This window comes from Gigantopelta aegis, chromosome 10 (assembly GCF_016097555.1).
Source record: "Gigantopelta aegis isolate Gae_Host chromosome 10, Gae_host_genome, whole genome shotgun sequence".
In the NCBI taxonomy this organism is placed as follows: domain Eukaryota; kingdom Metazoa; phylum Mollusca; class Gastropoda; order Neomphalida; family Peltospiridae; genus Gigantopelta; species Gigantopelta aegis.
The window spans coordinates 74386953-74402950 of record NC_054708.1 but is presented as its reverse complement, the minus strand read 5'-3'; the positions used below and the strand labels follow the sequence as shown (position 1 = coordinate 74402950).

The 15998-nt window shown below is 35.5% G+C and overlaps 1 protein-coding gene across 1 annotated transcript in view; it reads right to left on the bottom strand.

Annotated features, from left to right (window-relative positions):
• Positions 1-12239: 12239 nt before the first annotated feature.
• Positions 12240-15998, bottom strand: part of LOC121384008 (rab9 effector protein with kelch motifs-like) — a 44652-nt gene continuing 40893 nt past the window's right edge. Inside the window, exons 3-4 of the mRNA XM_041514145.1 lie at positions 14584-14799; positions 12240-12537 (exon numbers count right to left, since the gene is read on the bottom strand). Coding sequence (XP_041370079.1) covers positions 12314-12537; positions 14584-14799 — 440 coding nt within the window. The 3' untranslated portion in view covers positions 12240-12313. The remainder of the gene's footprint in view (positions 12538-14583; positions 14800-15998) is intronic.

Here is a 15998-nt window from a genome sequence, read left to right as displayed (position 1 = left end):
AGACAGAGAGAGAGAGACCGAGAGAGATGAGAGAGACAGAGACAGAGAGAGAGAGAGAGAGAGACAACAGAGAGACAGAGAGAGAGCCAGAGAGAGAGAGAGAGAACAGACAGACAGAGACAGAGACAGAGACAGAGAGACAGAGACAGAGAGAGAGAGAGAGAGAGAGACATACAGAGAGAGAGAGAGAGCCAGCGAGAGAGACACAGAGAGATAGAGAGGACGAGAGAGAGAGAGAGAGAGAGAGAGACAGATAGCTATTTTTCACAAGAGAGAGTGAGGAGAGCTAGAAAGGAGAGCCATTCTAAAATTTGCAATTGAGAGAGAGAGAGAGAGAGAGAGAGAGAGAGACAGAGACAGAGACAGAGAGAGAAAGAGAGAGAGAGAGAAAGAGAGAGACAGACAGACAGACAGACAGAGAGAGCCCAGGTCATTTTATTAATTGTGGCCGAAAAGCAGTTGGTTTATATGCGCTAAACGCAAGCCATAGATGCATTAAACTCGACTGCTGGACTAGACAAACATGTCGTATCCAGTCCATATTGGCCTTTAGGGTCTGGGCCAACTTCTGAAAGCTTATTTTACCTGAAATGAGAGTTAAAGTTTGTTTTATTTAACGACACCACTAGAGTACATTGATATATTCATCATCAGCTATTGGATCTCAAATATTTGGAAAGGAAACTCGCTACATTTTTTCCCATTAGTAACAAAGGATCTTTTATATGCACTTTCCCACAGACAGGATAGCACATACTATGGCCTTTGATATACCAGTCATGGTGCACTGGCTAGAACGAGAAATAGCCCAGTGGGCCCACCGACAGGGATCGATCCTAGACAGTCCATGCATTAGACACAAGCACTTTACCACTAGGCCAGTAATGAAAGAACCTGCATGAAAAACATTCTATATATTATGGGGACTCAAATTTTTAAGGGGTTGGGGTGGGGGGTGGCAGTCAAGATTTAGATGGAACAAATACCCATTTGCACCCATTATAAAATGTCACTGCGTTAGGAAATTTGTTGTTGCCACATAGGTTACTCTTATTAATGAGTAGCAGCAAAGGATCTATGACAAGATGGTACAACCACAGCAGTGGATTAAGAGACTCCATCATATGTAAGGGGCGGGACATAGCCCAGTGGTACAGCGCTCGCTCAATGTGCGGTCGGTGTGGGATCGATCCCTGGTGGGTAAAATACAATTTTTATTCCTAATATATGATATTGATGATACCGAAAAACACTCTGGTAATAACCTCTATGTATTCCCAATAACTAGTAAAAAGTGTGAGCAGTGCCCGCGATGCTTGTTGGATCAAGCAACCTTAGTGGATCTATTATTTGACTGGGTTTTCCCCAATTGAATTTTCTTTCTGGCTTGAGCTCCAGTAAAATGTGGAGATTCACCAGTCATCTGTGGTTCCTGCTTTACAAAACTTGTTCTGTGGAAATTGTTATATTTGGATATTTGATTCTGTGTTAATATGTCAAGAGTTGTTCTAGAATAGAACTTACAGTGAGTATTTTATTGTTATACATTGTATGTTGTTTTCACAACAAAACTGTCATGGCCGACTTGTGTGGCAAACTTACAGAGCCAGATTCTGATATATGTAATGACAATTATTCAGGTGATGACAATTCCATTGACCAAATTTCATCTACATCCTCTTCCTGATGAGACATCTACCAATATTGATTTTGCAAGTAGAATCATAACTGATAACCTGCCTGCTTGTGAATTTCAAAATGATTCTGTGTACAATGATTTCTGGCCAAATGGTGATGTAACAATAAAGCATAACAGTGAGTGTATTACTGTGCACTTTCATAATCCAGGTATTCTACAAAATGTTTGTGATATTATTTGTGAAAAATATGGAAAATTCAATTTTGTCAATAATGGAAATGGGAAAATGCTAAAACTAACTCATCATCATGATGGGAGTGTTTACAATCTAACCCTTACAACATATGAATCTACATCCATACTACATCTCCAAGGCAACTCAAATGGATTTCATTCATGGCTCATGGGGGACCTGTCCAACATGCTAAAGATTGTAAACTTTGATAAAATTCAGTTAACATCTATCCCACAAAAAGAGCAGACAGGAGCAATAACAGATGTGGCAACTGAAAGAGAAGCCTGTTTTATGCAACAGAACTGCCATGGATCTTGTGTAAATAAGACAGCATCAGTGATGTAGAGGTACCACATGACCAAGACCTGGAAACTCAGCAAACAATGCCTAAAACAACAGAACTGCCATGGATCTTGTGTAAATAAGACCAGCATCAGTGATGTAGAGGTACCACATGGCCAAGACCTGGAAACTCAGCAAACAATGCCTAAAACAACAGAACTGCCATGGATCTTGTGTAAATAAGACCAGCATCAGTGATGTAGAGGTACCACATGGCCAAGACCTGGAAACTCAGCAAACAATGCCTAAAACAACAGAACTGCCATGGATCTTGTGTAAATAAGACCAGCATCAGTGATGTAGAGGTACCACATGGCCAAGACCTGGAAACTCAGCAAACAATGCCTAAAACAACAGAACTGCCATGGATCTTGTGTAAATAAGACCAGCATCAGTGATGTAGAGGTACCACATGACCAAGACCTGGAAACTCAGCAAACAATGCCTAAAACAACAGAACTGCCATGGATCTTGTGTAAATAAGACCAGCATCAGTGATGTAGAGGTACCACATGGCCAAGACCTGGAAACTCAGCAAACAATGCCTAAAACAACAGAACTGCCATGGATCTTGTGTAAATAAGACCAGCATCAGTGATGTAGAGGTACCACATGGCCAAGACCTGGAAACTCGGCAAACAATGCCTAAAACAATAGTCAAACTGTCAAACCAAATGGTCAAGTGTTTTTGCCAACAATACTGCCACATGCCCAAGACCTGGAAACTCAGCAAACGATGCCTAAAACAATAATTATGTCTCAGCAGGCTAATTACATGATCTCCTAAGAGGAACTTATAAATAAAAAAGGAGGAATTACACTTTCTGAAACAAAAACACTCAGACCAAGTTAAGATACTCCGTGACACTGTTCTTCATCTTGAAGAAGAAAATTCTAGTTTAAAACAAGAAAATTCTAGTTTAAAACAAGTGTTCAAAGCCAGTGCAATAAACTCTCAAAAAGAGCAACAAATTAAATAACAAAACTCAAATTGAGAAACTAAATTTCAACAACAGAGAATTGAGTGAATCATTGAGTCATGCAATGAAACAAAATAAAAAATGTGCAGATGAACTCAAAGAGGCACAATCAAAACTACAGAAAGAATCTGAAGAATCATTATTGCTAAATGCAAAGGTGAAAGCTTTGAAAAACAAAACGTTAAGTTACTGCAGAAAAAGATGAAATGGTAAAAGAAATTCTACAGAAAAATTAGCTGACAACTGATTTGGAAACAAAAATTGATGACATTAAAACATGCTTTGTCAAATTTATTAGTACAACAAAAAATTCATCAGGCATTTCAACAAAAATTGACAATCTCAAAACACATTTCACCAGCTTTTCATGTGCAAACAAAACAAATGAACTAGAAGCAAAAATGGATGACATGAAGTCATGTTTAAATGAACTAACCAATAAATTTGACAACTGTACCAGTGCATCTATCTGAACATTTTTCTACCAATATTAACACAGTGACAAAAATAAACATTGAAAATCAAAATACCAACAATGTCCAGGAAATAAATGAAAGCATGGACCATGAATCAGTCCAAAAAAAAGTATTCATCATCGGCAGCAGCACTGTGAGACATTTAAGTGCAAGAATGATGTCAAGTCAAAATGTTAATGTTAGGGTGAAAACACTACCTGGTGCCAAAATTGCTGGTGTATACAAGTATTTGAAAACCAATGGAACTGATATACTAGGCAAATATGACAGCATTGTTTTTCATGTTGGTACCAATAATATTTCATCATTCAGCCAAGACAGTATCATTGAACAGTTCGAAAATCTACTAACAAGATCTCAAACTTTAGTCAAACCAAATGGTCAAGTGTGACACCACTCATCAACCAACCGCAACCAGCACCAATGTTTCTTTCTTGCATGCCACTGTATCAAGGACAGACATTTTCACCAGTGCATCAATATCATTTCCCTCCTCACACCGGACTGTATGGCCCACGACCCAACCAACCATGGTTTCCCCAGTGGCTACCACCTCCACCACCACCAGGATGGGTCAACAGAGCACCCATAAGATAGTTCTTACACTGGCAAATAGATATTCTGTGTTGGATAGCTTGTGTGGACACTGTGACAGAAATGTGCAAAACTGTTCATGTATGAAACATGTTACTAAACAAAATAGGGCTAACCTCATCACAATAAAAAATAGTTTTAATAGTGTCCAACCAGTCATTTCTGCTACTACTGATGATTCACAACCCAAGAAATGCAACTATTATAATTCCCCTTATAAATATCAAGCAAATTGTTGTACTGAGAAATCTGTTAACAAATGTAAAATATTTTTGTCCACTATAGATTCCCATATCACTGTAGACAAATGTCTACAAACTGCTCCTGCAGTAGATATACCAGTGAAAAGCTTGGATAAACATTGTATTAATAGCAAGGACACTTTAGGAGTTACAAATACTCCTCTCGTGTTTTTATTACCAGTTGGTTTTATGAATGTTAACATGTGTCTTCATTATTTACATATTATTTCATATATTGAAAATGATGCATTTGAAAAGCTAGAAGATAAATGTACTCTTCTGCCTGATCCATTTAAGTTAATCAGATAAATGTTGTTCCTGATGTTTCCTGGATATACAATGATGACACTATATGTTTTGGTTTTGAATCTACAAAAGGGTTAACAATAGCACATCTTAACATCCAAGGTATAAAATCAAAATTTTATCAAGTTAGTCTACTTGCTCAAGATGTCAGTATTCTAGGTCTAACAGAAAGCAAACTAAACAACATAATGCCAGACAGCATGTTAAATATCAATGGGTTTCATAAACCAGAAAGACGCGAGAGAACTCACAAACATGGTGGTGGTGTTATTGCTTATGTGGTGTTATTGCTTATATAGCTATGCATCCTGCCTATACCAGAGGAGTGGATTTAGAAAGCGATGAACTTGAAGTAATATGGTTGGAAATACTTCCATATAAATCTAAATCTATTCTTGTGGCTTTTCTTTATCGACCACCAAATGCCAAGATTATATGGTTTGAACAATTTCATGCCAATATAGAAAAAGCTATCACACTTAACAAAGAACTGATTATAATAGGTGACTTTAATATAGACCTGCTAACATCAAAACATTCTGAATTTATTAATACCTGTAAAGCATATAATCTAGAGCAAATAATTAATGAGCCAACAAGAGTTATGGAAAATTCTTCAACACTTATTGATCATGTTTATGTTACAAGCAAAGCAAAGGTTAATCGCTGCTTTGTACCCAAACTTGGAATAAGTGACCACTTCCCTGTCTGCATTTTTTATAAATCGAAGGCTGCACCTATTAAAAAGAATCATCACATCATGCTTCAATATCGATGCCTGAAGCATTTTGACCAGTCACTTTTTGAATGACTTATCAAATACTCTTGAACCAGAAAGTAATATATCTGACCCCAATGCTGATCTCAATACTCTCTGTGCCTGTTTAACTGAAGTAGTGAATAACCATGCACCACTCACTGAACATAGGGTTAAGCATACAAAACTTAAACCATGGCATACAGATCAAATTATAGGTGCTAAGAAAATTAGAGACCTTTGCAAAAAACAACACAAAGAACGGCAATTCAAATATTGGCGTAATATAGTCAACTCATTGATTGACAAAGCTAAAACAAACTACCTGCGAAATGCTGTTAAAGAAAACACATCAAACCCAGCTGCCATTCACAAAATTCTTCGAAATCTTAATCCCAAAGATAACACTTCCATAGCCTCCATTAAGGATGACAGCAACCACCAAGTAATAAACAAACTAAACATATGTAATCACTTTAATCATTATTTTATCAATGTAATTGAACAGGCAAAATCAACCATTACACCTTCCAATAATAACATCTTTAAACAATTATCAGATTTTGTTGATAGTAAAATACCAAGTACTGTCAAGTTCACCATTCCACTAGTCTCGAGTGCATTTGTATTTGAACAACTTCAGAACTGTGATGTAAAAAAAATCAATGGGATTGGATGACATAGGACCACACTTTGTTAAATTGGCTGCAGCTGTTATAACCCCATCACTTGTAACCATCATCAACAGCAGCATAACATCAGGGATATTTCCTGAGCAATGGAAACATGCAAAAATAACTCCATTATTTAAAACTGGGGATAGACAAAGTGTGAAAACTTTAGACCAATTTCTATATTACCAATAATGTCTAAAATAATGGAAAAACATGTGCATAAAGCATTATCTGAAATTCTTTGAAGAATACAAACTCCTTTATGAATACCAATCTGGATTTAGAACCAAACATTCCTGTGAAACAGCTTTACTTAGAATTGTTAATAACTGGCAAAAGTCAGTAGATGATGGTAAATTTGTCTCAGCTACATTCATTGATTTTAAAAAAGCATTTGACATGATAGTTCATGATATACTCATGAAGAAACTAAGCATATATCACTTTGATTCAAAATCTCTAAAATGGTTTGAATCGTATCTCTCAGGTAGAAAACGAACTCATATGGCATCCCACAGGGATCAGTACTTGACCCCACTTTGTTTGCATTATATATCAATGATCTGCCACTCTATGCAAAGCATTGTGTCATGGATCTGTTTGCTGATGATGTAAGCTCCACATCTGTAGCTGATGACATATCTCTGTTAGAAAAACATGTCCAGTTTGATTTGAATGAGGTGAGTCTTTGGTGCAACCATAATAAGATGTCTCTTGACTTAAATAAAACTAAAATCATGCTTATTGGTTCTTCTAAAAAACTGACCTCAATTGCAGAAACCAAAACAGCATTGACTGTATATGTATATCACATACCAGTGCAATGTTCTACTTCTGAAAAACTTCTTGGTGTACACACTGACCCAACACTGACATGGACTAACCACATTAATGCCATTATTAAAAAATCTTCTTATTTATTATACATTTTTCGACAAAACAGAAAATCTCTTGACCAAAAGACCAGATTAATATTCTACAGCTCTTACATATTACCTCACTTAGACTATTGCTCCACAATTTGGGGAACCTGTTCAAAACATTCTATAGGAAAACTTCAAAAAATCCAAAATCAAGCTGCAAGACTTATTACTGAAAAAAGCAAAGAAACATCCACTGCAGAAATAATCAGCTCTCTCAAATGGCTTAAAATCAAAGAGAGAATTGACTTTAGAACCTGCCAGTTTGTCCACAAAGCACTCAACAAACTAACTCCATCATATCTAGAAACAATGTTTCAAACAATTTCAGAAATTCACTCCTTAAATCTGAGGTCAACTCAACAAAGTCATCTTTATGAATTAAAACCAAGAACAGAATTTTATCGCTATAGTTTTTCATGCAGGGGAGCTAAACTGTGGAACACACTACCTTCAAAGGTAAAATATTCTCAATCCCTCGCCTCATTCAAATCCAGTTATTTTAAGCACTATTCAAATAATAATCAATTTTAAGATATACCTTTGTTGTTGATTTTGATGTGTTTGTTAAAATAATTATGATGTATTGAGTTATCACGGACTCAAGTTTCTTAACAAATTGATTTAAATATTATTTAAATATTCATAATATGTGCTATTGTTTCTCATGCTATACATATTACATGTATGTTGATATTGTTTCTTTGAATGTATGTATGTATAATATCATGTATAGATTAGAGAGGGCCTCATGGGAGACCAGTCACCTTGTACTGAATGTGTTTACCATCTGAAAATAAAGAATTTTATTATTATTATTATTATTATTCCAACCAGTACCCGACAACTGGTATATTAATGTGCCATCTTGCCTGTGCAATCTGTATAGTCAACTCGTTCCTCAGTTATCAAACTGCCCTATTATGTAGTACACTCACCCAAATAACCGGATTCGCCAACAACCATGATGCACAAAACTGACCCAAAATAAACAATGTTATATACATTTGCTTACTGCATGGTGTACACATAATACATAATACCAATAACCTTAAGGCTTTAACTGAACATCCACTAGTACAACTGCCTCTCCTTTTTTCACGTCCTGTCTGAAATTGCTCGTCCCCCTCAAATGTTTCTAACCTGTAGTAAAGAAATTTTTTGTTTTTTGTGTATGTAATTTTTTCCAGAATGGTTGACTGTTGCATATTTGATTGTATTTTTCATCGCTTGAATAACTTGAATTTACATAAAAATCAACAATGTTATTTATTTAGATTAGTTGACAACTTTACATAAAAAGCAACATTAATGAAGCTACCATTTTGAAATGAATAATTATTGGTTCTTGTTATTGATTTAGAGGTTGGAGACCGATTTAGAGGTTAGATACTGATTTAGAAGTTACAGACTGATTTAGAAGTTAGACTGAATTTGAGGTGAGACATTGATCAAGAGGTTAGGGTCACATATATGCAACTTTGCCTAACCTGTCAATTGTCCAAGTAACAATAATTTCATAACTTTGGTACCAGTATATTTATGAGGGTTGGGTGAAACGTTTAGCGCCTAACTATGCTGCACTTTTGGAACGAGTTTCTTTACTAGTTATTTTTCAAAGTAGTCCCCTCGAGGGTTACACCATTTCTGCCAGTGGTACTGCAGTGCCTGGATCCCTGCTTTGTAAAAGGTTTCCTCTTGCTCCTTAAAAAAAAGTCTTGAACAGGGGTTTTGACATTATCATCAGCATGAAAATGCTTGCCAGCTAAGTGTTTCTCCCTGTTCAGGAAGAGATGGAAGTCTGAGGGTGCCAGACCAGAGGAGCATGGTGGATGCTGAAGGCACAGTTATGGACAATAGCCATTGCAATGACAGACTTGTTAGAAAAGGCATTGTCCTGGTGGAACAAGACACCTTTTGTCAACTTCCCCGGTTGTTTCTTCTTGATAGCTTCAAGCAGCTGCCTAAGCAAGTTGGCATAGTACTTCTCATTGATGGTCTTTGGAAGGTAGTCCACAAAACAACCACTTTGGCATCCAAACAAACTGAGGCCATAACTTTTCCAGCAGATGAACGACCTTTGCCTTCTTTGATGGAGGTGATACCAGGCGTTTCCACTGCGTGTACTGTTTCTTGGGTTCAAAGTGATGGACCTAACACTCATCCTCAAGCAAATAACTTTGAATGAAATCAGCTGGATCTGCTTCAAAAGGGGCAAAGTTTTCCATAGTCTGGTGCACTTTTTATCAGGGTTCAAAAGGCCTTGTACCCATCAAGCAGAAACCTTTGACATTCGAAGTTCTTTGGTTAGAATGTTCTCGACTCACTCATGAGAGATACCAATGGCAGCAGCTATGGAGCGAATAGTTAATCGTCTATCATCCATCACAATTTGGTGTACATGATCAATGTTTTCCAGTATGGAGGCAGTTGAAGGCCTGCCAGACCTTGGTTCATCAACACTTTTTCTCCCCCTCTTGAATTCCGCTGCCCACCTTTTCACAGTGGCAAATGAGGGAGCACTATCTCCTAAAGTACCGACCATATCGGCATGGATTTGCGTGGAAGTTAACCCGTTCAAAACCTGATGACAGCCCGGTACTCAGTTATCTCCATTTTCACAAAAAGTTGATACCTCTGAACTTCAAAGTCCTACTGCAGTCACCAAAAATGTTGTGAACATAAAACAAAATAACTAGTTAATCATCAGAAGAGCTTAATTATATGCCTACCAAGTGTCATCGCTCTAGCAGCACTCCATCATAGTTAGGCTTGAAACTTTTCATCCATCGGGAATCAGTTCACAAAGTAAAAAAGTAATATTCTTGATTCTCTTTTAAATTTGCATGCATTAGCAGACAGCTATAATATGGTTTTGTAAGATCTGAAAAAGGTCTCATGGCCAAAATTTAGAGTACATCTATTTGTTTATTTTACCTCGTACTATAAGAAATTTATCATACATAAACAGTACCCAGTAATATTTTGCAGAAACAAACAAATATATTGGTGTAGCCCTTAACTTTGCGAACATTGTATTGCATTACTCATGTTTAATAAAAAAGAAAACATATAACTGATGACGACAGCAATACGATCCAATGAAATAAGCATAATGGAAAAGTGTTAACTGCAACAGAGGACATTTAAATTTGTTTTAAACTGTATCCATCTCACTTTCGCTGTTAAGATACATTTTGAAACAACTTGTAAAATAAATGCTATATAGTGGCCACTCATGTAGCATTCTCTATTTATTGACCATCTTTAAAAGAATATTTTAATATATCAAAAGAGCTTTATTACTACTATAAGATTAAATGAGTATGCAAATAAAAATAATGTCTGTAGGATTACAGCCTGAAGATAAAAGGTACAATAAAAACACAAAAAGTAACATGTTAAATGCTTTAATCAAGTTGTAAATATAAAATATACGATACCAGTATAAAATTAATGATAACACACTACTTTATGAATAATTTCAGCAAAATCAACACAAAAGGCATTTGATTTTTGTTAATTACAGAATAACCTTTGTGAAAAAATAAATAAATTCAAAAATCAAACAAAAACCATACAAACACTGCTTGAGTATGATATATAGTTAAGGTATATTCAACTTTCTTCTGCCAACTGTATATTTGATTGCTTACAAAGTTTTCATATTCAATTACACCCACCCAAAAAATCACATACATGTATACACAAAGTAATCTACATTATATTTGTATATATATGTATATATATATATATATATGTATAAAAAAGGTTTATATGATAATCCAAATACTGTGGTTTTATAATGATAATCAGCTGGATTTGAACAATATAGCTAGAAGAGTAGGTTAACAAAAAATACAGATTCTACACAAGAAATTGAATGGTGACAAGAATTTGAAGCCCGTCTTTGTGGAGTAATTTTATTATGCATATTTTACATTCAAGGACAATTCTCTGGATACACGATTGGCTCATTGAACAAAATTCTTCTAATTTTTAATATAGAAGTTAAGGTCTGTTTTGTTTAACATCACTAAAGCACATTGAAAATTTCCCCAAAAATTACAAACAATTCTTATCTCAAAGGCATGTGTTTTTCTGTGAGTGCATTAAAAAAAAAAAAAAAAAATTGTTATGAGATCCCGCACAAAAATACTCATCGGCTATTGGATGATATGGATTTGTGACCCAAGGCACACAGTATTTGTACCACATTTTGACATGGATTTTTGAAAATATTCTATATTTGTGTAGTCTTAATATCATTTGCAAACTGGGAAAGCTATCTACTGGCGAGTTACAATTATTCATCTAGTGGAATCTTCATCACAACACTGTAACACAACACTTCCAGAGACCCAATCAAACTCCCAACCAAAAGTAACAGATATTCATAAAGAAAAATCACTTATAAGAGTCATTACCTACATGACTGATATAATTTAACATACATACTAAATGGATGATTCATGATGTCTAATTTGGGCACAATCTATAACAAATCTGAATATGAAAATCCATTCAGATTTTTTAAACACACATGCAATCTAATTAAAATTAGCTCCACTATTACATGTGGATCTAAAGACAGCCAGTTGGAGCTCATGTCCACCAATCAAAACCTTACTTGCAGAATCCTGCCAGTGATTTAAAAATAATTTGAAAACATTCCGAATTATCCTGAGGGTATACGACATGTTTCGTGTGAATTACGAATGCCGTAAAACATGTTTTATTTTATAAAATAAATAATTTGTAATGTAAAACTGAAGATTGATTTAGTTTTGTTTTATTTTATAAATAAATAAATAATGTTTAATGTAAAACTGAAGACTGATAACCCACCCCGTACGTATTGGTATGGTTCGCTGTACTGCGGCCACTAAAATAGACTCGCCCGATATTTTTAGAATTTGTATACTCCCAAATAACGTTATAAAAGGCGAAGTGTGATTGGTTGATATTTTAATTATTATTTACAGACGAAATGTTACCTGGACATTGGGGACTATGCAGTGTTGTTAGTTTTAAATCACTGGCAGGATTCTGCAAGTAAGGTTTTGATTGGTGGACATGAGCTCCAACTGGCTGTCTTTAGATCCACATGTAATAGTGGAGCTAATTTTAATTAGATTGACACACATGCTACATTTTTTGTTCTAGCAGCAGCACAAGAGTGTCATCAAAAATCTCCCCCTGTGTGTCCATCCCCCCATGAATGAGACAGATTTTCAATGTCTTCTGCTGATCCATGGAAGCAGCCGGCTCGTCCACTGAGACAGAGTTATCTGACCCCGAAGCATGCACAACAGAAGACTGGTTTTGGTCCAGAACCACGTCAGATGAGAAATCTTCAATGCTCGAGGATTCTGCAATGATATACACATATACTGTTTTTATATTTACTATGTTTGCATGTATCTTAAGAAGGGAGAAAATTGGGACAATAAATTATTCATTATACATGTAAGTAGCATTTAGTTACTAGTATAACAGTGTTCTCGCTACTCCATTTACATTTCGCAGCCCTCCTTTCACGTTCTGCCACCCTCCTTTATTTTTCTACGCCCCTCTTTATTTTCCCACATCCAACTATATTTTACCTATCTCCGCTATTTCCAAATGCACACTTTTTTCCACACATAAAAAAAACAACCATCAGTTTGCACACTGGACATCAAAGGAAAAAAGCCACATTGTGTGTACGAAAAAGCAACTGATGAAACATTTACGACAGTTACCGTAACGTAATTTAACAGTATTTTTAACAGCCTCTATTTTGTCCCATACCTGTATCCATTTGTATGTTTAATACACATAATAAAAGTTATATTTTATTTGAGCAATGAAAACATTTTATTTTTAATGGATTCGGCAATACCTGATTGAACCCCCCCCCCATTATTGGGCGCCAAATTTGTCATGTGATCAGAACAGTCATTCTGTCTTTGTTTCCATTAACTATTGTCTGATATTTTGTCCTCAATTGCAGATATAATTGGTTGTAACTGATGATTTTTACTTTCTGTCATTCTGTTTATTCAGCAATTCTTTATCAAATATTATAAACTTTTCATTTTTGGGGGATATCACCACTTATAAAAACAACGAAGTGGTAGTGTTTATCATTAAAATCATTTATCATGGATGCCAACTAATATATAAACCGCCTTTACAAAAACAAAACTTTTTATCAGCTGGTGATAATATTTTATCACAGCGATTGATTCATTTGATGAAGATGGAAAAAAAAAATGTATCCAACATTAGGGGATCACTTTACAAACATCTTTATTATTTTTCATATATCTTGAAATCTTTATTAAAATAATATTAAAACTTTGATCAGTTCAGCAAAACTCGAACTGCCCGTGAATGTCAGACGGACAACATCTTCGGTTCAATTGAAAGACGACTCGGCTTGTATTTCGTATAAACTTTTTTGTAGGCAAAACAAGGAGTATGTCTTTCGACAAAGTCAACCAACACACAACAGTATGGTAACCAAGCTCTCCCACATTTTTGTTCCTTTTTTTTTTTTAAACGCCCAGTAAAATGTTTTGTAATCAGTTTCTTATTTTCACTATAAATTAAAACATAATGTCCTGAATTGTGGTAACCTAGCAACCCTAACAGCAATACATACATTTGCTTAGCCCATGTTACAATCCTATAACCTTGCACTCTGAAATAAAAACATACTGGTAGCTGAAATCCTAATTCTATGACATCCTATCATTATCTTATAAGAACTGAAATTTGACCTCTACAAAGATCTGCATGTCACTGTCCTAAAAGCTCACATTTATATATTATGAGAATTATTTTGAAAATTACCTCTATAAAGACATTATTGTCCTGTGCTATAAAACATACTAACTCCCACCTTTTAAAGTTCAATCAATCCACTGGCAGGGTTCTTACACTTGAAAAAACAAACCTCAACAACATTTTCAGGACTTTTGCAGGACATTAAAAAAAAAATTCAGCACATGAAATGTTCAGTCAATGAGTGCTTTTATAACAAATTGTTGTCCCAAGTTAGACAGGTTATGAGGACAACAAAGTAAAGATGTAAAAAAATAATTAACCACCAAATTTTTGGCCTTAATTTCCAGGATGCAAGACAATGTAATGCTTTTTCCAGGACATTCCAGGCCTACATTTTAAAATTACACAATTCAAAGACAATCCAGGATTTCCAGGATGCGTAAGAACCCTGAATAGTATGAACTGTGATGCAAGAATTTAAATCCTACATCTACTAACTCCTGGAGACTGTCCTACGAGATGCACGCTACAAGGATGTACAGGGCTACAAGAACTAACTCAAATCCCACTCTCTAAAGGCTGAATTCCAGTTGACTGCCCTAGTTGACTGTCCACTCTATAAAAAAACTAAAGTAAAATCCTACCTCTGCTGTATTCCTGGTGACTGTCTCGTGAGCTTGCGCTGCCTGGCTTCAGTTCCTGCTCCAGAACCTCTTTGGCATGCTGACTTGTGTTGGCAATGTCCGCGGTGTCTCCAGCAGAATGTTTGTCACGGTTTAGAGTGACTGCGCACATCGCGAAGTCCAGACGGGATGGAGGGGGTGGACCTTGTATGTCCACCTTCGTCCATGCCAGCTTAACTGTAAAAAAAGAACAAGTTCATTTGTAATCTGAATAACAAAAAAGATTTCATATTAAAAATCATATTTCTGCACAAGAAAGAGTCAAAAGAATGTGTTCTGACAAGATTATGATGTTCCTATCAATCACAGTGTGGCAACTTTTGTTTATAAAAAAGACTGCCACTTCCAATACATTCTTCTAACTTTGTAGGAAGACTTCCACTCCCAAGATTGGTTAAGCTCAGTGGATATTTAAAATCATCATGTAAAGATGGAAAGAAAAGGAATGTTTATTTTCCAATATCTAAGCACAAAGCAGATAAATAGAGGATTCGTCACGAGTATTTTTTAATATGGAAAATATCAACCGAGTCTACATGTATGTTAATCGGTATTTGTTGAGGCTCTGCCGAGACAAATACCGATTAACTAGACGAGTTTGATATTTTACATATTAAAAAACACGAGTAGCAAATTCTATTTATCCTATAACACTCTAATTACTTTTTTAGTAAATCACAGTACTGAAGTCGCCGCCATCGATAATATGACGTCATCATGATTAGCACAGATTAGTTTGACATCACGCATTTTAACTAAATCTTTGAAAATGTTACGCTCAGGTACACGGGTCTTGTTGGCTTGTAAGCAAATGACCCATCCACAGCAACAAATTACCTAGAGACCTTGCAGATTTGCATATCATTATTAACCAGGTTAATAAAGTAAATTATCATATGGGTTTATGACATGGATATCATGGGTAAGTTATATGATAAATAGAGGATTCATCACGAGTATTTTTTAATATGTTAAATATCAACCGAGTCTATGTTAATCAGTATTTGTCGAGGCTCTGCCGAGACAAATACCGATTAACTAGACGAATTCTATTTTTCCTATAACACTTCTAAAATAACATTTTAATAAAAAAATTAGTAAATCACAGTACTAGTTTGAACTAAATCTTTGAAAATGTTGCGCTCAGGTACACAGGTCTTGTAGGCTTGTAAGCAAATGACCCATCCATAGCAACACATTACCTAGAGACTTTGCAAATTTGCATACCATTATTAACTGGGATAATACACTAAAATTGTTACATGGGTTTATGACATGGATATCATGGGTAAGTTATAGGATAAATGCAGAAATTATGTGTCAAACATATAGAAACTCAGCCTACTGTAACACATGACTATAATATTGCAAGAACA